Consider the following 21,900-nt stretch of genomic DNA (forward strand, 5'->3'; position numbering starts at 1 on the left):
GCGATTAGAGATGCTAAACACCACATATAGCACTAGCCACCTTAATGTGTAAAACCAGTAACAATTAAACCGGAAAAAGATTAGAGTAAAAAGCATAGTTCTCTGTACCCTAAAAGATGAACTAGTTGTACCTATCAAATCAGAAGGAAATTCTAGTTTTAAAAGTGAGTTTTAGAGGTTCCTACAAACCGTTTTTGGTTAATGGTTTTGGGGGCTTTTTTTTTAATAACTATTTTGGAAATTTACTTTTGGCAATATGACCATTTCTGACTAAATTCTCATCTCAGGAGCCATTACTTTTATGATTCACATTTAAGCAATGCAGCGACAGCTCTACAACTTGAATCTTTATTTCTGATCTACTCGACTGCAGTTCGGAATGCCCTCTAGGTGTAATCTGAGGAGCTGCATTGTTGTCCACCTACTCACAAGTGGACATCAGGGTAATGAAATGCCAGGCTTTTGTCAGAGGTTATTTTCAGCTTGGTGATAGCAATGGCATTGCTCAGATCCCTGAAACTCTCTCTCACTGCCCTCCCCTCCCAGCTTATAGGGCTGATAGCGGTGGCCATTGCATTTAAAGAGTGCAGGAATCCCTAGTGTCCAAACCCTTCAAGGCCCAAGAAAATAAGGAGGAACATCAGGCAACTCCAGTAAGTAGATATATTGGGTTCTATCAAGAATGATATAAGGTTTGCGTATTCTTTGTTTTTTCCTAAAAGGTGGTAGAAAAAACTCATTGCTTGACAAAGATAAATGTGTAGGTATAGTACAGAAATATGACTGCTACAGAGCTGAGAGCAGTAGTTAAGACTTGGAGTAGCCAACTGCTTCTCAGCCTGTTGAGTAGCTACTAGTGTTGCAAGACCAGGGCTCTGGGGATCCTCATTAATGATCTCAATTATCACGGCACCGTTTCAGTCTGTAAAAGTTTTGCTTGGCACTTAGAAGACTTAGTGCACAGATAAGGATTTAGAGAAGGATCTTATGGGAGAAAAAGTAAAAGCTGACATCCCAGGGTTAGGTCTATAAAAAGGAATGGGTCTTCTGTGCAGCAGGATTCAGCAGACCAAGCTGAACTCTGAACATGTTACACGCAAACGTGTGCGGGGTCTTTGTATTTTAAGTCAGAACCAAGTACCTTGTTCTAGTGCCAGGATGCATTTTTTGCAAGTGCAATCTTAAATTCTTGAAAAACTGGAGATCAAGGAGGTTTTACAAGAAATGTGGCATCACCATGAAAGAAATTAATAGATCATCTGGAAGGGCAGAGATGAAAGCAAAGGACTCAGACACAGGACTCTGGGGTTTTCTATCAGCTTTACACGACTTGTGCTTCACATCAAGGCATCTAAAGTCTCTGTTTCAAAAGGGCTCGTGTAACTTGGACTGACCAGTGTCAATGAAACTACTTCCTTCCTTGTGTCAGTGTAGAAATTCACATCTCTTATGTGTTGGTTTACTGCAGAAATAAAGGAACCATGCTACTTATTAGGAGATGGTGGTGGAGGCTAAATGTACAACACCATTTAGTAATCTTAAAATGTACCTGTATCCACAGCCCATTGAATGCACTGGAATAGAAGAGATGGGTGTTGGAACTAGATGATCTTAAGGTCCTTTCCAACTCAAACCAGTCTATGATTATATAATTCTATAATTATAAATACCTAATTATATTATGTCTTCATTAAATGAGCTCCATCTTCAAAGACAAATGTTATCTCTGTTGGGAATCTATTCTGCTGAGAGAGAGTGCTTGCTGTGATGGATTAGATTTGGACAAAACCATAGTCAGGTTTAATGACATGCAGTGTCAGGAATTGTGCTTTCTGCTGCAGACACATCCAGGTAAAAGCAAAGAGTGAGCAGTAGTTGCAGGGAAAAAACAATAGAAGCATTTTATTGCTGTTTTGATAAAGGAAGATCTATATCCTTATTCCCATGCTGCTGGAGAGACCAGTAACACTAAGGGCAGTTGAAGGAGTCACTGGTGGTCACAGGACAGGTCAGCAGCATTGCTATGATTAGATACAATTAAGTCCTGGCTGCACTGGCATTTCCCACAGACTTGAGATGGGAAAAGAATTTTCAGTGTGGCCTTGATGCTTGCATTTCAGTGTAGACAGTGATTTAATTTGATATCATTATTGGCTATTTATTAGGTAAGGAATTGGTATTTTTATGCTTTTAACTAGGCTTATTTAGCCTGAAGAAGAGAAGGCTCCAGGAAGAATCTAGAGCAGCATCCAGTGCCTAAAGGGGCTACATGAAACCTGGAGGGGGGCTTTGGACAATGGCCTGTAGGGACAGGACAAGGGGAAATGGCTTTAACCTGGCAGAGGGGAGACTGAGATTAGATCTTAGGCAGAAGTTCTTCCCTGTGAGGGTGGTGAGGCACTGGCACAGGTTGCCCAGAGAAGCTGTGGCTACTCCACCCCTGGCAGTGTTCAAGGCCAGGTTGGATGGGGCTTGGAGCAACCTGGTCTAGTGGAAGGTGTCCCTGCCCGTGGTAGGGAATTGGAACTGGATGAACTTTAAGGTCCCTTCCAACCCAAACCAGTCTGGGATTCTATGATTCTAACCGAGACTACACCAAACAGCTAGCTGGGACTAAACCAGAGAGAGATGCCAGGCCATTGGTCCTGATCCAGCACTTTTACCACCATTTGTACTAGTGCTCAAGAATCAAATCAACTTTTCCCATTCCATTTATCCTTCAAAGCCATTCTGTAGCACATGTGGCCCCCTGAGCTAATCCTCCCACCCACACCATACAGGACTTCTGCAGTCTATTCAGGTACAACCTGAGCTCTAGACTATCACACGTGTAGGCGTTTTGAAGGGAAAAACCTCATGCTTGCCAAGGACACACCAGAAATGCTTTTAGCATCTTTTTCACCTGCATCACACTGCCTACCACTGGCGCTGCCTTTTACTCCTCTACATAACTACATCAGGCATCCACTTCCCACTTAGATCAATGGATTTAAATATATTCTTACCAATAGCACTCTAATTAGAGACACTCTGACAGTTCAGTGACATCCAGATCTGTATGCTACGACTCACAGCCCACTTTTCTTCATGCCTGTGCAGGAGCACAGAAGCACTTCAAAGGCTCCCTTGTTCTGAGGCTGGCCTGTAGAGCAATGTCACAAGCCCTAAATAATGAGGAGCACGTATCCTTGGCTGCACATCCACTATGTGTAAATTCTGCTCCAGTAGCAGCTGCGTTTTGAAGGGGAATGATACAAGCTGCTGAGTATTATTAGAGTAAGCCCAAAACACTCTTCCAGCTTAACAGTACTGCAAGTGACCGCAAACGTTGCCATACTGACACACGCAAGTTTCCCTGTCATGCAGTTTATACATTTAGAATGGGTCCACTCTACTCCTCACTATATACCATGGGGGGTTAGCAATGACTGCAAGTTAGCCAGATTAAGGCAACAAGCGTCAGGGAATTTCAAGGAGATTTACATAGTGACGCCCCATGGAATTAAATGAAATCAAGATTTTGGGTGTATTTTTTCTTATGACAAACAGGAGATGGAGTTTCATTTGCACTTTATCCACCATTATAATTTAGATGAGTAGAAATTTCGAGTGCCACATCCCCTATGGAATTTACTTGCCTGTAGTAGTGCTGCTTGCTGCACAGGCAGCATCCCCAGGGATGGCCCCTGCAGTTCAGTGTTTGGATAGATGAGCACAGCAACAACACAAGGAGCAGGGACCTGCCCTGCTTCCTCACCCAGCAGTTAATCCAAGCACATGTTGCCCTTCTTACGCTGGGATCCTCATGGGAATGTTGTCACTGTGACTTCTTTCTCCTACATCTTCCCATCAGGTGATGCCAGAAAAACATGGAAAATGTGTATGCATGCCCAGTCATGTTGCCATAATTAGCCCCAGGAGCAATGGCTCTCTTCAGAGCTCTAACCCCAGCCTGTAAAAGCACAAGGTTCGCTATCGCGCACTATCAGCTTTTATTCAGAGGTTATTTTTTCCCTTCAGCTAATGATGTAATTAGAGGTGCTTTCCAACAAGTATCCCTTTGCCGCAGACTAAGATGCTTGGTGTGTGTTTGAGGGGAACTAAACCAGCAGAAGCAGTTTGACAGAGACTGGATGTAGAATGTGCTCTCCTCCCAGGCAGCTGTCGGTGCTGTTCCAGTGGGGCAGGGAGCTGGCTGGAAACATAGTTTGAGAGGGAACATTATGAACACAAAAACCTCATTTGAATATTCAAGAAAGCATCACCAAACTGATTTATCTCTTTTAAATCTCCCTTCTCTTAAAACAGTCAATGCATTACTTGAATTACTTTAATCAAAAAAATAAAAAATGGCACAGAGCAAAAGTACTTTAAAATAGGAGAAAAGCTTGAATGGTGGAATGAGACAAAAAGATTTTACCTACATGAAATGTTTCTCCCCATTCCTTCATCTCCCATTTAAAAGATGGAAAAAAAAAGATTTTAACAGTGCTGTTGAGTAATGCCTTCTCTGAGTAAGAAGGGACAAAACTCAGTCTGTTCCCTGTGTGTGAATTTTTGCTCACTTGTTGCATTACAGATAAACAGAGTTAGAGAAAAGTTGAGTTTTCTTCTCCTTTATGCATTACTGTTTTCTGGTTGTCAGAGCAGTTGGGCTTGTGAACAGCCTCTCAAGACAACAGATAGGGCCTGAAGGAGAGGAAGAATGCTCTATGACAGCAGAGGAGTTATTGTATGAGCCAGGGAGGCTGTTCAGCTGAGCCTAAACTAGCCTTACAAAGAGGAGAACAGGTTGGATCTCACATGAGGACAGCAGGTATGCTGCCTACCACAGGTAACAGCCCCAACAGTGAAATGGAATTATACAGGGTTAGGGATATACTAAAACCACAGTGAAGATGTTTGGATATGCTGGTATCCCCACTGTTCTCAAATATTGATTGTAAAACATGAGCATGTATCTATGTATGTCTTCAGTGGTACTGCTTCACTGTGTGCACACACTCATATGCTACCTTCCTTTTGCTGGAAGGCAGCAAATGTGTCTATAGTATGTCTTATAGACCATGGCACAATTTTTAATGTTAGATGCCAGAAAGAATCACCTTCAGGTCCAGCCTGCAGGGCCTGCATGTAGAACTTGTTCATTTCAGGCTGAAATTGATAAGATGTGGTGCAGAAGTCTCCAAGAGGATGATAAACATGAGACATTAGCATCCAATGTACAGAAATCATCAAATGTTAGTCTAAAACCCAAGCCACTGAAAATACTAGCTGTGTTACAACACTGCTGTGATAAATTCCCCTCTCTCAACCTCAGAAGAAAATTCTCTGGTACCAGGCCTGATTCACATTCAAAATCCTTCTCTTAGTAAAGACTATCTTCTGGTGAATTTAATCAAACACAAAAAGCAGAAGCCGGCCTCAAAAGAACTATAAAAAGAAGGTGACTGGTTTTCCAAGAAGGAGAAGGAAAGCTTGTGCCAGGAGCTTGGAACAACCCGATAATGCGACATGCAGGTGACAAGATGACGTCCCAGACTTTCCAGAAATGATGACTCAAACAAGAAATCAGAAGAGCAAACCATAGGTTAGGGTTGTTCCAGGTGAGTGATAGCGCAGTCATCAGGAAGGGCACTCACTTAGGTCAGGGGACCCAAGCTGGGCTGCTGGCTCCCACCGTGCCCTCCTGTGTGACCTTGGGCAAGTCACTCCAACAGTAACTGGAATGACAAGGACTGAACAGTAACCACTGCCCTGATATTTAAAAACAATTGGCAAAGAAAAACCTTAAGCACCTCAGGAACCCAACCATTATTGATTTATAATGGCTGCACAGCACAGCGATCTTGCAGCTGTTGCATGAAGGAAAGCAAGAAAGAACTTGTTTCTGTTAATATGTCCCCAGTGGGGCAGCACTCCAGAACTGATGAAGACTAGGAGGCCTCCTATAATCCTAGGGTGAAATCGGTGCGCTCAGCTCGCTCCCCGGAATGTCTGTACACCAATGTGCGCAGCATGGGAAATAAGCAGGAGGAGTTGGAAACCTGTGTTAAGTCAGGAGACTATGATCTGGTGGCAATTACAGAGACGTGGTGGGACAGCTCACATGACTGGAATATAGTCATGGAGGGCTATGTCCTTTTCAGGAAAGACAGGCCAGCCAGGAAGGGTGGTGCGGCTGCTCTTTATGTGCGAGAGCAGCTACAATGCACCGAGTTCTGTCCAGGGACAGATGACGAGCGAGTTGAGAGTCTGTGGGTGAGAATTAAGGGGCGGGCTGGCAGGGGGGATACTGTTGTGGGTGTCTGTTACAGACCACCAGATCAGGGTGAGGAAGTTGACGAGGCCTTCTACAGGCAGCTGAGAGCGGCCTCACAGTCACAGGCCGTGGTCGTCGTGGGGGATTTTAACTTCCCTGATGTTTGCTGGAAGGACCACTCGGCAACCCAGCCACAGTCCAGGAGGTTCCTCCAGTGTATGGATGATAACTTCCTCCTGCAAATGGTGGATGAGCCGACCAGGAGAGGAGCGCTGCTGGATCTCATCCTCACTAACAAGGAGGATCTGGTCGAAGCAATAAGGGTTGAGGGCTACCTTGGTTGCAGCGACCACGAGATGGTGGAGTTCAGGATCTTGTGTGGTAGGACCAGTAGAATAGCAAGTAGAATTGCAACCCTGGACTTTAGCAGGGCAAACTTTGGCCTTTTCAAGCAATTGCTAGGGGAAATCCCATGGGCAAGGCTGTTTGAAGGTAAAGGGGCCCAAGATAGTTGGTTGACATTCAAGGATTGCATTTTCTGAGCTCAAGATCGGAGCATCCCGACACGTAGGAAGTCAAGGAAGAGGGCCAGGAGACCTGTGCGGCTAAATAGGGAATTGCTGGGTATGCTCAAGTGGAAGAGGAGAGTTTACAGGTCATGGAAGGAGGGGCTGGCCACTTGGGAGGAATATAAGGCTGCTGCTAGAGGATGTGGGAAGGCAGCTAGGATGACTAAGGCTTCCTTAGAATTAAACCTGGCAAGAAGGGTCAAGGACAGCAAAAAGAGCTTTTTCAAATACATGGCAGATAAAACTAACACCAGAGGCAATGTAGGCCCACTGATGAATGGGATGGGTGCCCTGGTGACAGAAGATAAAGAGATGGCAGAGTTACTGAATGCCTTCTTTGTCTCTGTCTACTCTGCTGCAGGCAGTCCTGAAGAGCCCTGTACCCCTGAGACCTTAGATGAAGTCAGGTCAACGGAGCGGTTTGCCTTAGTCGATGAGGAATGGGTTAGAGACCAGTTGAGCAATCTGGACATCCATAAATCCATGGGTCCAGATGGGATGCACCCGCGGGTGCTGAGGGAACTGGCGGAAGTCATTGCTAGACCACTCTCCATCATCTTTACCAAGTCTTGGGAAACGGGAGAGGTGCCCGAGAACTGGAGGAAAGCAAATGTCACTCCAGTCTTCAAAAAGGGCAAGAAGGAGGACCCGGGTAACTATAGACCTGTCAGCCTCACCTCCATCCCTGGGAAAGTGATGGAGCACCTTATCCTTGGTGCCATCTTAAGGCATATCAAGGATAAGAGGGTTATGAGGGGCAGTCAACATGGCTTCACCAAGGGGAGATCATGTTTGACCAATCTCTTAGCCTTTTATGAGGAAATAACACGGTGGATGGATGATGGCAGAGCGGTGGATGTGGTCTACCATGACTTCAGCAAAGCATTTGACACAGTCTCCCACACGGCTAAATTGAGGAAATGTGGACTGGATGATCAGGTAGTGAGGTGGACTGCGAACTGGCTGAAGGAGAGAAGCCAGAGAGTTGTAGTCTATGGGGCGGAGTCTAGTTGGAGGCCTGTAACTAGTGGAGTGCCTCAAGGGTCAGTACTGGGACCGGTATTATTTAATATATTCATCAATGATTTAGATGAGGGAATTGAGTGTACTATCAGCAAGTTTGCTGATGACACTAAGCTGGGAGGAGTGGCTGACATGCCAGAAGGCTGTGCTGCCATCCAGCGAGACCTGGACAGGCTGGAGAGTTGGGCAGGGAATAACTTGTTGAAATATAACAAGGGAAAGTGTAGAGTCCTGCATCTGGGCAGGAACAACCCCAGGTTCCAGTATAGGTTGGGGAACAACCTGTTAGAGAGCAGTGTAGGGGTCAGGGACCTGAGGGTCCTAGTGGACGACAGGATGACCATGAGCCAACACTGTGCCCTTGTGGCCAAGAAGGCCAATGGCATCCTGGGGTGTATTAGAAGGGCGGTGGTTAGTAGGTCGAGAGAGGTCCTCCTTCCCCTCTACTCTGCCCTGGTGAGACCGCATCTGGAGTATTGTGTCCAGTTCTGGGCCCCTCAGTTCAAGAAGGACAGGGAGCTGCTGGAGAGAGTCCAGCGAAGGGCAACAAAGACGATTAAGGGAGTGGAGCATCTCCCTTATGAGGAAAGACTGAGGGAGCTGGGTCTCTATAGTTTGGAGAAGAGGAGACTGAGGGGTGACCTTATTAGTGTCTATAAATATATAAAGGGGGAGTGTCACGAGGATGGAGCCAGGCTCTACTCAGTGGCAAACAATGATAGGACAAGGGGTAATGGGTACAAACTGGAACACAAGAGGTTCCACTTAAACTTGAGAAGAAACTTCTTGTCAGTGAGGGTGACGGAACACTGGAACAGGCTGCCCAAGGAGGTTGTGGAGTCTCCTTCCCTGGAGACATTCAAAACCCGCCTGGACACATTCCTGTGTAACATTATCTAGGTGTTCCTGCTCCGGCAGGGGGATTGGACTAGATGATCTTTTGAGGTCCCTTCCAATCTCTAGCTTACTGTGTGTGTGAATACTGTGTGTGTGAATAACATTGGACGTTCATGAAACTTCAAGGTGAAATTATCCAGGTTTGAATTGTGTAAAATGATATCATACTGACACCAAAAATTACCTCTACACGTGTCACCAAGGGAGCTCACGTGGCACTGGATGAACTAGCACTTGCTTTGGGAGGAACAAATAGTTCTACCTGCTGTCTTTTAGCAGAGACTCTCAGTAGAATGCTGTTCTGTAGAACACATTGAGAAATATTGTCCACGTTTGCTTAAACTCCTGTAATGAGTTCAAAGTGACTGCTCACCTCCAATAAAAATTGCCTCGCCAAACCAGATCAACACACATAGAGCAAAAAACAAAGGGGAAAAGGCTACCCTGGGGTACAGGGAAGGGCAGAATTGAAAGAAAATGACAATTTGTTGGAAAAGAAATGCTAGATACACCTCTCCAGAGGATGTTTGAGTGATCTTGGCACCTTTTCACAAAAACACCTTTCACGTACTTACCATCATGATATACGGAGCTAAGGAATATCCTTATTTACAGAAAAGGATCCCACAGGACAGTTGTTTTTAAAATAATTCACTTCTGGTGATGTATTTAATGACATGATTTGATTTTCTAGGCTTCTCTTCAGATATAAAGATGCCGAACTGGGGAGGTGGAGCCAAATGCGGTGCCTGTGAAAAGACTGTGTACCATGCTGAGGAAATCCAGTGCAATGGAAGGAGTTTCCACAAGACGTGCTTCCTCTGCAGTAAGCTGGGCTACACCCTTCTAACTCCACAGTATTCACATAGCTCTGTAAAAGGCTCCCATTAAAGACAGTAAATTTGCTTTTGTACTACTCTGCATGCAATAAAGAAGTTTCATAGTTTCCCCAATTTAATGTATTTGCTCATGGGATGCCTACAGCAGTTTAAATACCCTGAGCAACAAACAGGATGATAGAAGCAACCAGCATCAGACTGGATTTCACACGGAGAAAGTTCTGTGAAGTTTTGCATTTTACTTCTGGGGAAGTTCAAAGTAGAGGGCAGTCACGTGTTAGTCATCCGACCCAAAGTACACCACAGTCAGACGGATTCTGGTCTGGCACTCTCTAGAAACCTAAAGGTAAAAGCCATTTCCCATCTTTTTAGTCATGGAAGGATGGAAAACTACCATATCTCTTTCTAAACGCAGCAGCCAGTTTTCTGAAATGCCACCATGCCAATCCATGGCAGCTCTCAGTAATCAAACCCCATTTTCTAGCCCTTTGCAGCAAACAGACCCAGACTGGTTTGTATTGGAAGGGACTTTAAGCTCATCCAGTTGTAACCCCCTGCCACAGGCAGGGACACCTTCCACTAGACCAGGTTGCTCCAAGCCCTGTCCTAACTGGCCTTGAACACTGCCAGGGATGCGGCAGCCACAGCTCCTCTGAGCATCCTATGGCAGCACCTCAGCACCCTCACAGGGAAGAGCTTCTGCCTAATGCCTAATCTAAATCTCCCCTCTGCCAGCTTAAAGCCATTATCTAGATAAGAGCTAAAGATAGCTAAATAGTTTACTTTGCAGGCAACGCTTGAGATTTAGTATTTGAGATTTAGCAGTATGAATTCCAGCATGACAGCTTAGAAGCCACTGAATCCAGTTTTTCACCCTCCTTTCTCATTTGGAGGCATGAGACTGATCCAACATGACCAGACAGCATGGTATAGTGCTATGCAGAATTCAGTCTGAAGGACACCCTAAAGCTGTCTTTCCCTTTCTCTAAGTACCCTGCAAGTGATGCATAAAACACTAAGAATTTCCTCAAGAAGTTTTCAGTTAATTGACAACCTTCAGCCAGTGCTTACGGAATGGTTAAAAAGTCTCGGCCTATCAAACCTAGAGACTTCTTATTGCTTCCATTTGCTGACTATAGCAATTAATACTGGGTATCAGAGAAACTACAGGGAAAGGGACATGAATGCGGCAGTTATGAGAAAAGCTTTAATTGATGCTTGTGCTTTACTAAATGCTAGAAAATGGTACAGCAGGAAGCAAATGAGTAGACTCTCTAGTGTCTAATATAAACAGGTGTCCTAATAGGGCATAGTTAATAACATTTCTCTCCCTCCTAATACTGGAACAATTTAAGCTTCATTCTTAGCATAACTGATTTTTTCCTAGTGATTCATGATCAGCAGCATACAACCATTAGCTCTACCAGCTGTTTGTTTGCTTTGTTGTGGGTTTTCTTTTGTTGGTTGGGGGTTTTGTGGAGTTTGTTTGATTGGCTCCTGGTAGTCATAAGTCTGCATTAAATAGGTTAGATACTAAAAAAAGGATTCCTAGCAGAAGTATGTTTAAGGTCAGAAGCTAAAGATGCATCTAAGCCCAGATGGTGTACGAGAGGTATGTTAATTGGATTTATTTTCCCCATGATTCACACACTAATCAGCAGCTCTGGATGACTCAGTATCATGTATCATGTTCATAGGCTTTTCAATTAACCAATTCTAGGATTTCAAAAACAATCCTTCTCAACCTAATCCCAGGTACAGAAACACTTAACCTATCTAGACCTTTCTAGATTATTATCTCAAATATATTTCAAATATATTTGATATTTTACATTTTATTAGAGCAGACACACAAGCCACACCACGTGGTTTTCAACCAAGAAGTTCAATTTGGCCAAAATTATGAACAAGTCCAATCAACCTGTAAACGCAGTAAGAACCAGAGAAACTAAACTATAAATCACACTCTCTTCACTCCACAGTTTTTCCCTACAAATATGAGATTGCTGTTTGCCTACCTTGTTTCCCTGACAGCTTTTACTCAGTCCGCAGCTGTGATGGACATTTGGCAGGATCCATATCATTAACCTGAAACTTCTTGGTGCGGGCTCACTAACAGTATCTATTGGCAGATGACAGGTCTCAAAGTTATTTCAACAGTAGCACTTCAAGGGCTTTTGCTCCATCTGTTGTGGTGAATTGATACTGTATCCCTAAAGTGCCAGAAATAGAAACGCTTTATCTACTCCTGGAGTTTCCATCATTCCTTAACTCCCTTAGCAAACATAATTACCATCTCAAAGCAGAAGAGACTGTAGCGTAAGAGATCAGCTTCACACATTTACAGAAGCCCTTAATTTTATTTCTATTAAATGTAAAGGTCCTTGCAAATTATCTCCTCCAAACACACACGCACAGAGTAATAGAATTAAAACTGCAAAGGTTCCAGTATCAGCTTAAATTCCCTGATGAGAGTGAATTTAGACTCACAGCAGGACAATGAAAATAGCATGCGGGGAAAGGGACCAATCAGACACCTAGCTCTGCAAGAGCTTGAACTTTCCACCACTGCCAATACTTCTGTATTTCACTGGTTTCTGCGGCTTATGTGAGCTAAGCACCTTCACTTACCCAGCTCTTAAGAGCCTGTGCATGACTGGAATGCCCTCTGTGGGGCACACACTGGTTAGAAGGGAGGTGGAGAGAGAGTTTTTGCTTATTCTCCTCTCCTCCATATCAACCACCATTGACACAGTGAACAATTTCTAAGAAGTGCTGAAATTTCAATTTCTAAGCATATTACAAACCCTGACTTTTCTAGAAGTCCTCTGAACTGAAAGCTTCATCCTCTCGCAGTGGGGTGGGAACTACCTCATGCTGAGCTCCCAGAACACTGCAGCACACACTGCACACCAGGCAGATGAGGAGCGAAGCTACTATTTGTTTTGCCATTCATTACTGTCCACTTTTCATCCATCAGCAGCAAGGAGATCCCCCCTGGACTGCTAACAGATCCAACCTCTAAATGCTGACCACGTTTCAGAGTAGAATAACCATGTGCAAGACCCACCTCAGCAACGCCGCTTAGCTCTGGGTGCAGCTTGTGTTTCCCAGAACACTGATACTTGCTTCTTGAGCTCCCCAAATAAGCAGCTGTTTGCACTCATTTAACTTTGGGTCTTTCCAAGCTGGGGCCTGGTTTCAAGCAGTGTTGTAGAGGATGTAACTTGTATTTCATTACAAATGCTGGGCATTCCTATGACACCTCCTGTCTAAAAGTCTCCTGGGCTGCTCCTAGTGAGCTAAGCCAAGAAGTATTTCTCTGTAAGAACATGACTAGGAAGAGGTCTCTGGCTTTGGAACAGCTATAATTGTACTCTTGCCCTCCTGGAAGAAGACTACCACAGCAGAGCCCACCAGTTACTTGGGATCATTGCTTTGCCTTACACAACTCATCAAATAAATAAAAACACATGTCCTGCTTGACCCTGGACTTTATATCCTCTTTTAGAAGCATGTCACATAAACCAGCATGGGCTGGGATGAGAAAGGTGCCACAGACTCAGAGTGACTAGTTCAAAAGATGCAGATGCACTGCAAAATCAACACCCCTGCAACCTCCTTTTTGCCTTTTTTTAAGGTTGGGAGTTTAGGATGATGCCCTCAAATCCATCTTCACCTTCACAAGATCCAGACAAATTGTCTTGGTGAGCACATGATTTTCCTAGGGTTAAAGTAGAACTTCGAAGTGGCAAAAGAGCACATTGACTGCATGCACAACTACTTCAGCAACAGCCCAATGAAGTTCTAGACTGACTACAGGATATCTTATTTTCCTGTATTTATAAAGATAAACAAAAATAAACACTAATAGTCATTACTCTGAACCCTATGAATTCCAATTTGAAAACGTTGATGTATAAAAATTCCTCTTTTCCCTTGATCTCAGTGGCTTGCAGGAAAGCTCTGGACAGTACCACAGTGGCAGCGCATGAATCTGAAATCTACTGCAAAACTTGTTACGGGAGAAAATATGGTCCCAAAGGAATTGGCTTCGGACAAGGGGCAGGATGTCTCAGCACTGATACTGGTGACCATCTGGGCTTGAATCTGCAACAGTGAGTTACATCCCACTGATGGCACCTTTTGCTGGTGCTTTTCCTGGCCCTTATATACCACCATAGGCATAAATATTAACTGCAATTGCAATCTACCATTAGTAGCACAGTTGTAATGTCACGTTTATTACAGAACATAAGAATTTATTTTTTTTTTTCCTCCTGTCAGAAGCTAAAACACAGTGAGGTGTTACTGTTACAGAAATAATCACACTACTACATACTGTTAACTCTCCTCTCAGTGGAGGAAATAACACTTCTAAATCCTCCCTGTGGCTCAAGCAGTACTTACAAACACACTGAGATGTTTGAGCAAAGGAATTCTAATGGGATACCATCTTCCAAAAGCACATAGTCCTCTCTGACAGAGCATTTTTATAGTATTTTTCTATGATTCTGTCATGGTTTAAGCTGAGCAGGTAAGTCAGAAACACACAGTTGCTTGCTCACTCCCCCCACTTTTCCCCCCAAGCTCCCAGAGGGATGGGAGGAGAAATGAAGGAGTATAACTCGCACAGGTTGAGATAACAACAGTCCAGTAACCAAGGTATAACACAAACCACTGCTGCTGCCACCAATAATAATAATGATAAGTGAAATAACAAGAGGAGAGAATATGAACCTAAAAGAGGAAAGGAAAAAAAAAAAACCAATAAACAAGTGATGCACAATATAATTGCTCACCACCTGCTGACTGATACCCAGCCTGACCCGAGCAGTGACCCAGCCCTTCCGGGTAATTGCCCCCAGTTTATATACTGGGCATGACGTGCTGTGGTGAGGAATACCTCTTTGGCTAGTTTGGGTCAGGTGTCCTGTCTCTGTTTCCTCCCGGCTTCCCCTCCTCCCTGGCAGAGCATGAGGCTCACAAAGTCCTTGGTCAGACTAAACATTACTGAGCAACAACTAAAATATTGGTGTGTTATCAGCACTGTTCTCAGGTGTCCTGGGTTCAGCAGTAGCAGTCATTTCTTCTCCCTCTTAGTAGCTGGTGCAGTGCTGTGTTTTTGACTTTTGGCCTGGGAACAGCGCTGGTAGCACTGATGTTTTTAGTTACTGCTCAAATGTTTAGTCTAGCCAAAGAGGTTAAACTAGCCAAAGAGGTATTCCATACCAGCACGTCATGCCCAGGATGTAAACTGAGAGTTACCTGGAAGGGCTGGTTCACTGCTGGGTCAGGCTAGGTATTGGTCGGCGGGTGGTATTGTATTCTCTTCCCTTGTTATTTCCTTTATCATTATTATTATTGGTGGTAGCAGTAGTGATTTGTGTTATACCTTAGTTACTGGACTGTTCTTATCTCAACCCGTGGGAGTTACATTATTTCGATTCTCCTCCTCATCTCTCCGGCAGCAGGGGGAGGGAAGAAGTTGGGGGGAGTGAGAGAGCGACTGCGTGGCTGATTTACGGCTGAACTTAGCCCACGACAGTTCTTTTAGGCTCTCAACGTGGGGCACGAAGGGTTGAGATAATGACAGATCTGACCGGAGTGTGTCTAATTGTATTTGTGATAACGCATTCTTTGTTTTAGATTAATAGTCACTCATCACAATGCTGATTTGCTGGCTCTCAAAGTTGTTGCTCTTGATCTCACAGTTTCAGTATGTCATACCTTACTTACAGCCGGTATTTGCTGTGTTAATGTTTATCAGATGGAGGGCTTGGGCTAAGGTTATTGTTTCACTGTAGTTTATGGTAATGACTTGTAATATGGGCGGGCTCTGGCAGCAGGGCAGGATGAACCCGGCCGTCCGGCTGCTTTTAACCATCCTAGCCCTTGTCCTCGCCTCCAACTTCGTGAGGCTGCAGGGAGCCGAGAGGAAACGGCCCCGGGAGCCAGCAGTGGCCGAAGCGGCCAGGGAGAGCGGCCCCGGGGACCAGGCGGCGGCGGGAGCAGGGCCGGAGGCCGGGAGGGAGCGGCTGCCGGTGGAGGAGGTCGGGGCGGTCGAGGAGAGGAAGGAGGCGGCTGCCGAGCAGCGGGAGAAGGCGGCGGAGGAGCCGAGCCCCGCGGAGGAGCCGAGCCCCGCGCAGGAGCCGAACCCAGCCCTGTGGTGGCTGGGAGCATTCCCTAGCAGCTGCCCGCCGAGCCCGAGCCCCAGCCCCAGGAGGATGCGCCTTTGGGCGCCTCATCTGGGTCCAGCCTCGGGAACCCAGGACAAGTGGAAGATGCAGGAGACCACGCAGCATTTCCCAGCAAGGCAGAGGAGGAAGAGCTGGACTCAGGAAAAGAGAAGCTGCTGGTGGGAGAGCCGGCAAGCACAGCGGCTACACCAGCCCCAGTGACAAGTACAGCAGCATCGTTTGAGAGTTCTGAAGGTTTTGAATGGCCTTTGGGTATCCTTGGGACCTGCCTGCTGATTGTGATGGGGATCAGCATGTTGGCACAAACACAGACTGTGTTTTACCCACAACCATTTTGTCTGATCTCAAAGTTAAGCAGAGTCGTATTTGGGTCTTCTCTGGGGTTAGACTATGGTATAGGAGGATCAAGAGGTTTTCCCCAAGGCTGGACAGTCATGAGTGGCAGGGTGTGTGTGACAGTATGGGTGAGTATCTAGTCCACTGGGCCCCTCCAGTGCTTTGGAAGCACTGGAGATGGAAGGCAGCTGTATGGAGTCCCCAGCAACAAGCTGCAGAATCTGATGAAGGGGACGGTGAATTATTTTGAGCCTGGTGGGCCCATGGCACTTCAGGCCATCAGGGCAAAGATGCAACATAGAGATGGACTCATGATGGAGGGGTGGACTTAGGAATGGATACTATTGGTTATTGACAAGTGTGAACACTGCACACAGCCTCTCCTGCTCTGAAAGACTGTTACAAGAGGTGGAGCCTGATATCATGGACTGGATGGACTCAGCAGCTTTACAGGGATTGGTCCATACATTAAGGAATGATCTGTGTGTGCATATGTATATATATATATATAGGTATATATATAAGAGTGATGGTATATTGAAAATTTGGGTGAATGGTATGGAATAAGGGGTGGATACTGTCCTGGGTTCAGCAGTAGGAGACATTTTTCTCCTTCTTAGTAGCTGGTGCAGTGCTGTGTTTTTGACTTTTGGCCTGGGAACAGCGCTGATAACACCGATGTTTTTAGTGGTTGCTCAGTAATGTTTAGTCTGACCAAGGACTTTGTGAGTTTCATGCTCTGCCAGGGAGGAGGGGAAGCTGGGAAGCAGCAGAGATAGGACACCTGACCCAAACTAGCCAAAGAGGTATTCCATACCACAGCATGTCATGCCCAGGATGTCAACTGAATGTTACCTGGAAGGGCTAGTTCACTGCTGGGTCAGGCTAGGTATTGGTCGGCGGGTGGTATTGTATTCTCTTCCCTTGTTATTTCCCTTATCATTATTATTACTGGTGGTAGCAGCAGTGATTTGTGTTATACCTTAGTTACTGGACTGTTCTTATCTCAATCCGTGGTAGTTACATTATTTCGATTCTCCTCCCCATCCCTTCAGGAGCAGGGGGAGGGAAGAAGCAGGGGGAGTGAGAGAGCGACTGTGTGGCTGATTTACAGCTGAGCTTAAACCATGACATCAGTCTAAAGCTGAAACACAGCACTGCACCAGCTACTAGGAAGGATAAAAATAACTGCTACAGCTGAACCAAAAGCTGCACATTCCCAAATCAGTGATGCTTTCTTCTTGTATAAGGGAAGCCAATTAATCAATATCCTGTGCAGGAAATGAAAGCTCATATAATGCATTTAACTGTAGCTCCTTGTAAGACATTAATCCATTACGGGCACAGTTCTGCATAAAAAAACTGTCAAATCCTGTAGATTCAGTGACCTGTTGCAGCCAAACAAGCCAATAATTCAAAAGCCAGTCTACGAAAGGCTTCAGCTTGCACCAAGACATAAAGCACAAAGCACAGGAATACAAAGCAAAGCTGCTCTCCTGATGTGCGTTAGACCCTAGGCCAGCCAAGAGCCCCTGTTCTAAGTTCCCTGTCCAAATCTCATAGGAACTAAAGAAACAGCAGCATGCAAAATCTTATTTCTGTTTTCCACTCACTGAGTGCCAGGAGACAGCCAGTTAGAAAGACCAGAGAAGTCTTTTGCTTTTATTTTCCCTCTTGCCTCCCAATAACACAACATTCTTCTACTTTTACTTTTCATTAAAGGTAACCTTTTCTGCATGTGGCTGCTATCAGCTCTGTATGCTCGGTCCCAAACAGGTTACAGCATCAGGTTTTCAGTCACACAATAGAGAATTCAATAGAAAAACTTGCATTTTTTCCCCTTTCACATGTCTAAAACCAGTCATTTAATATTTACCTCTTAAAAAAAAAATCATTAAATTACATTTCTAGGATGACAACCACATTTTAAACCACTGGAAACTTCTCTTTTAGGGGCTCACCTATGCCTGCTCGCCCTTCTACACCAACTAATCCATCAAAATTTGCCAAAATGATGGTAGATGTGGATAAATGTCCCCGTTGTGGCAAATCTGTGTATGCTGCAGAGAAGATTATGGGAGGAGGAAAAGTAAGTAGTTACTACAGGACCTAAAACAAAACACACTTCTATAATGGTGAGAAACTACAGCAAATGTGTCCTTGACATTTCAAGTTTTTGCTCAGTATCAAATGAAAAAACATGAGGATGAACCAGCAAATTGTTGGAGTCTGATGTACATTCAAGGTTTAAAACCATGTGCTTTTTGTAAGTTGCCTTCAAGTTTATACAGCTTGTTTATGTCTGAAGAACAACTCCTGGTCTCTGTTCAGGCTGACTCTACTAACTACCATCTCTGGGGATATTTACCATTTAAACATTTATTAGTAGTGACAACTGCAGATGTATCAAAGAGATCCTGCGACTAGAAAAGCCAAAGGCCTGTCTCACAGGACATGCTAGCTCTCTGCTCTAGGAACTCTCACTAGAATATTATCTCTGCATATCAAAAGAAGTGGCCAAACCAGGAGTAATACTATAGCTCCCTGCTTTTCACCTGACCTCCATTAATAACAAAGTGATTGAGTAAGATCTTGACATGGGATAATGAAGTAATCAAAGAAAGACTAACCCATAATGCCTAAAAATGGAAGCCATAAGACCAACAAAATGTTAACCTTTTCACACCTTAAAAATAGTTCGTTCCTTGTATCTGCTAGCTGTGTGCTTTTGGTAATATACGGTGAATTGCCTTCATTTCCTCAGCCTTGGCATAAGACATGCTTCCGTTGTGCTATTTGTGGGAAGAGCCTAGAATCCACAAATATTACAGACAAAGATGGAGAGCTCTACTGTAAAGGTAAGAACTGCAATGAGCTGAACTGGGTTACTGAGACAATCAAAAATGAGTCTCTTCAGACCTAGTACTGCCATCATGATTTACCTTGCTGCAGGCTTCACGACTCCACAAAATTCCATTTTATCTTTTTTTAACAACTTTCGGAAAGCAGAGGTAACATTGCGGTTTCTTCTTCTATTGTAAACATGTAATTTTTCAAGCTGTAATTTTTCTACAAATATAACACCCTCTTACCTCTGTCCTCAGACCTTTCAACAGGAACACTGGCCAGATCTGCTGGGCAGTCTCTTGTACCTGCAGAATCTCATTCACTAAAAGGAAAGTAAAAAATATACAAAGATACAGAGCTCTAAAGGTTGTCATCCATGTCAGGTCATGGTCCTAATTTGAATTCTTGACAGTAGAAGTTCAAAGATTCTTCTAAATTAGTGCTACATTATACATCCAAATGTTTTTCTAGGATCAAGAAAGCTCACAGATTTCACCTGACTCTTAGAAGTAGCTTAAGAGGAAAAATATGCAAAGTTTTTATATCCTAGGCTAAAATAGATAGGGAATCCTGGAGAAGAATACTTAAATTCTGTGGCTTTAGGTACAGTCTGACAACTGCATGTCATCAAATTATCATATCTGCAGAAATCTGCTGATCTTTACTACTTCCTTAGCAAAGTTCTGACCAATAGCTATGCATACACTTAGCAATACAAAGTTGAAATGGAATGGTTTAAAATACCATCAATAGTTTCTGAATTATCCTCTTTTAAACTCCTTGTAAAATTTCTAACTTACTACTCTACCTGTATTACTTGTGCAGAGCAAGTTTTACTGGGTGTTTTCAGGTAGCAAAGTAGCTTTAATGATAATGTTACATCTTAAATACAGAGGCCCTTAATTGTTTTTTAAGTTGTTCTTTTTGAGAAGATCAGATGCGACTTCTGTTTAATTCAAACATGTGACTTCAGTTGCACACTGTCGACACTTCTGGGAAAGAAAGCATTCAGATTTCCTTCCTTTTAGTAATTTAAATTTTGTAGTAGTACTAAAGCCAAAAGTCATTTACCTCTATGTGAAAACATTCAGGATGCCATTTACCACTCTTCTCCTTTTGCAGTTTGCTACGCAAAAAATTTTGGTCCCAAAGGAATCGGCTTTGGTGGGCTCACTCAAGTGGAAAAGAAGGAGTGTGAATGAGAAGCAATGGGTGCAAAAGACTCAAGCTGCTGTTGATGGCACTACCTGACAGCTGTCAAGTAAAAAATTAAAGATCACATATTGCTAAGAACCTAGGGCATTTGTTTAATCTTTTTCACTTTGCAGGAAAAAACTTGTGAGCTTATATCTTAAGAAATTCTTAGATTAGTTCAGGAAAGGCAAAGTAGATGTGATTCACTTTGAGTTTCAAATCTCTTTTGAGTGTCTGTTTCTCTCAAAGGGAGGTATTTCTGAAGCAAATCAACATTTTCTTAGAATACAGTGTTGTAAGTTTTGTTATTGTATGTTTACAAGCTACAATAAAGTTCTGCTACTGCTTCACATTGTTCTTACTTGAATTTGCTTGTGCATAGTTCTACAATGTCACAGATAAATGCATTTCACTGAGATGAATTAAATACCCCACTTCTTAACTACAGGAATTGCATTTCATTGCAGTACTTCACTTTCATGTTACCAATTCCAGATGGTATTTATTTTCCTGATCTTGATCTGTTTCCCTGTTGGTTTTCATTATTACCTACTTCGACTTATAGTCAAACCCACACTGCTCTTCTTGGGAACATGGCTGACATCTGGTTATTAAAGATCTATGCATGCAGGTGGAAAAAAAAAATTGCGCTTTTTGTATACATTTGTCACGGTTTAAGCCCAGCCAGTAACTCAGAACCACTCAGCTGCTCGCTCACTCTCCCTCTTTCTTCCCCCCCTTGCCCCCGGAAGGATGGGGAGGAGAATCGAAAGAGTGTAACTCCCACGGGTTGAGATAAGAACAGTCCAGTAACTAAGGTATAACACAAATCACTGCTGCTGCTACCACCAATAATAACGATAATGGAAAAAACAAGAGGTGAGAACATGAAACTGACAGGTGAGAAGGAAACCAAAAAACACAAGTGATGCACAATACAATTGCTCACCACCTGCTGACCGATACCCAGCCTGATGCAAGAAGCCATCTGGGCTTGCTGGGTAACTCCCCCCAGTTTATATACTGGGCAAGACATGCTGCGGTATAGAATACCCCTTTGGTTAGTTTGAGTCAGGTGTCCTGTCTCTGCTTCCTTCCGGCTTCTTTTGTCCCTCCTCACTGGCAGAGCATGAGAGACTGACAAGTCTGTGATCAGGATAAGCATTACTTAGCAACAACTAAAAACACTGGTGTGTTATCAGCACTGTTCTCAGGCTAAAGTCAAAAACACAGCACTGCACCAGCTACTAAGAAGGAGAAAAATAACTGGTACAGCTGAACCCAGGACAACATTGCTCTTTTCCACCATCAACTTAACCATTTTCACACACTAACAGGGCATATATCCATGCAAAACAGGAGGCAAAGAGTCAGGTGTTTTCTTATGGCTTTGTGCCTACCTGTTCTTACACACCTCACTGGTCACAAATCCCTTGACTATTTCAGCCTGTAAAAACACCCTTAGAAGCAAGAAAGACCTATTTTATTACATGTAAGCCCTCCAAATACAAATACTTAAAAGAGTTTTTCACAACATCAGTAATAAAATTATAGTGCAAATGTAACAATTTTTTTAAATGGGAACATTCCCTTTCATTTACAAATATAATTTTCTTTTATTATCTGCAAAATAAAGCAAAGGCTAAAACATGGTTTTGAAATTCCACTCTATAAACTTACCCTGAAAAATATACTCTTAGTCACATAAAATTTCAGATAGTTTAAGTTCAAAC

The 21,900-nt window shown here is 43.8% G+C and overlaps 1 protein-coding gene across 2 annotated transcripts; it reads left to right on the forward strand.

Moving 5' to 3' along the window:
- The first annotated feature begins 499 nt into the window (after nucleotides 1-499).
- Nucleotides 500-20,266, forward strand: CSRP3 (cysteine and glycine rich protein 3). Of its 2 annotated transcripts, XM_057414364.1 has the most exons (6): nucleotides 514-653; nucleotides 9,446-9,577; nucleotides 13,540-13,708; nucleotides 18,080-18,215; nucleotides 18,891-18,984; nucleotides 20,096-20,266. In XM_057414364.1, the coding sequence occupies exons 2-6, from the start codon at nucleotides 9,466-9,468 to the stop codon at nucleotides 20,173-20,175; spliced, it is 591 nt and encodes a 196-aa protein (XP_057270347.1). In that variant the 5' UTR covers nucleotides 514-653; nucleotides 9,446-9,465; the 3' UTR covers nucleotides 20,176-20,266. The 2 variants fall into 2 exon arrangements, with proteins under 2 accessions (XP_057270348.1, XP_057270347.1); XM_057414365.1 differs by lacking the exon at nucleotides 9,446-9,577 and having other exon boundaries at nucleotides 500-653.
- The last annotated feature ends 1,634 nt before the right edge of the window (nucleotides 20,267-21,900 follow it).

Source organism: Pezoporus wallicus, unplaced genomic scaffold, assembly GCF_028554395.1.
Source record: "Pezoporus wallicus isolate ANWC-B61680 ecotype Strahan unplaced genomic scaffold, APGP_CSIRO_Pwel_v1 contig_5967, whole genome shotgun sequence".
Lineage (NCBI taxonomy): Eukaryota > Metazoa > Chordata > Aves > Psittaciformes > Psittacidae > Pezoporus > Pezoporus wallicus.

Bases quoted from the DNA above. Each gene is read 5' to 3' on its own strand.
- CSRP3 (XM_057414364.1), top strand. From the start codon at position 9,466: ATGCCGAACTGGGGAGGTGGAGCCAAATGCGGTGCCTGTGAAAAGACT. The intron at 9,578-13,539 runs GTAAGCTGGGCT...CCTTGATCTCAG, and splicing joins CAAGACGTGCTTCCTCTGCA to TGGCTTGCAGGAAAGCTCTG. The intron at 18,985-20,095 runs GTAAGAACTGCA...CTCCTTTTGCAG, and splicing joins TGGAGAGCTCTACTGTAAAG to TTTGCTACGCAAAAAATTTT.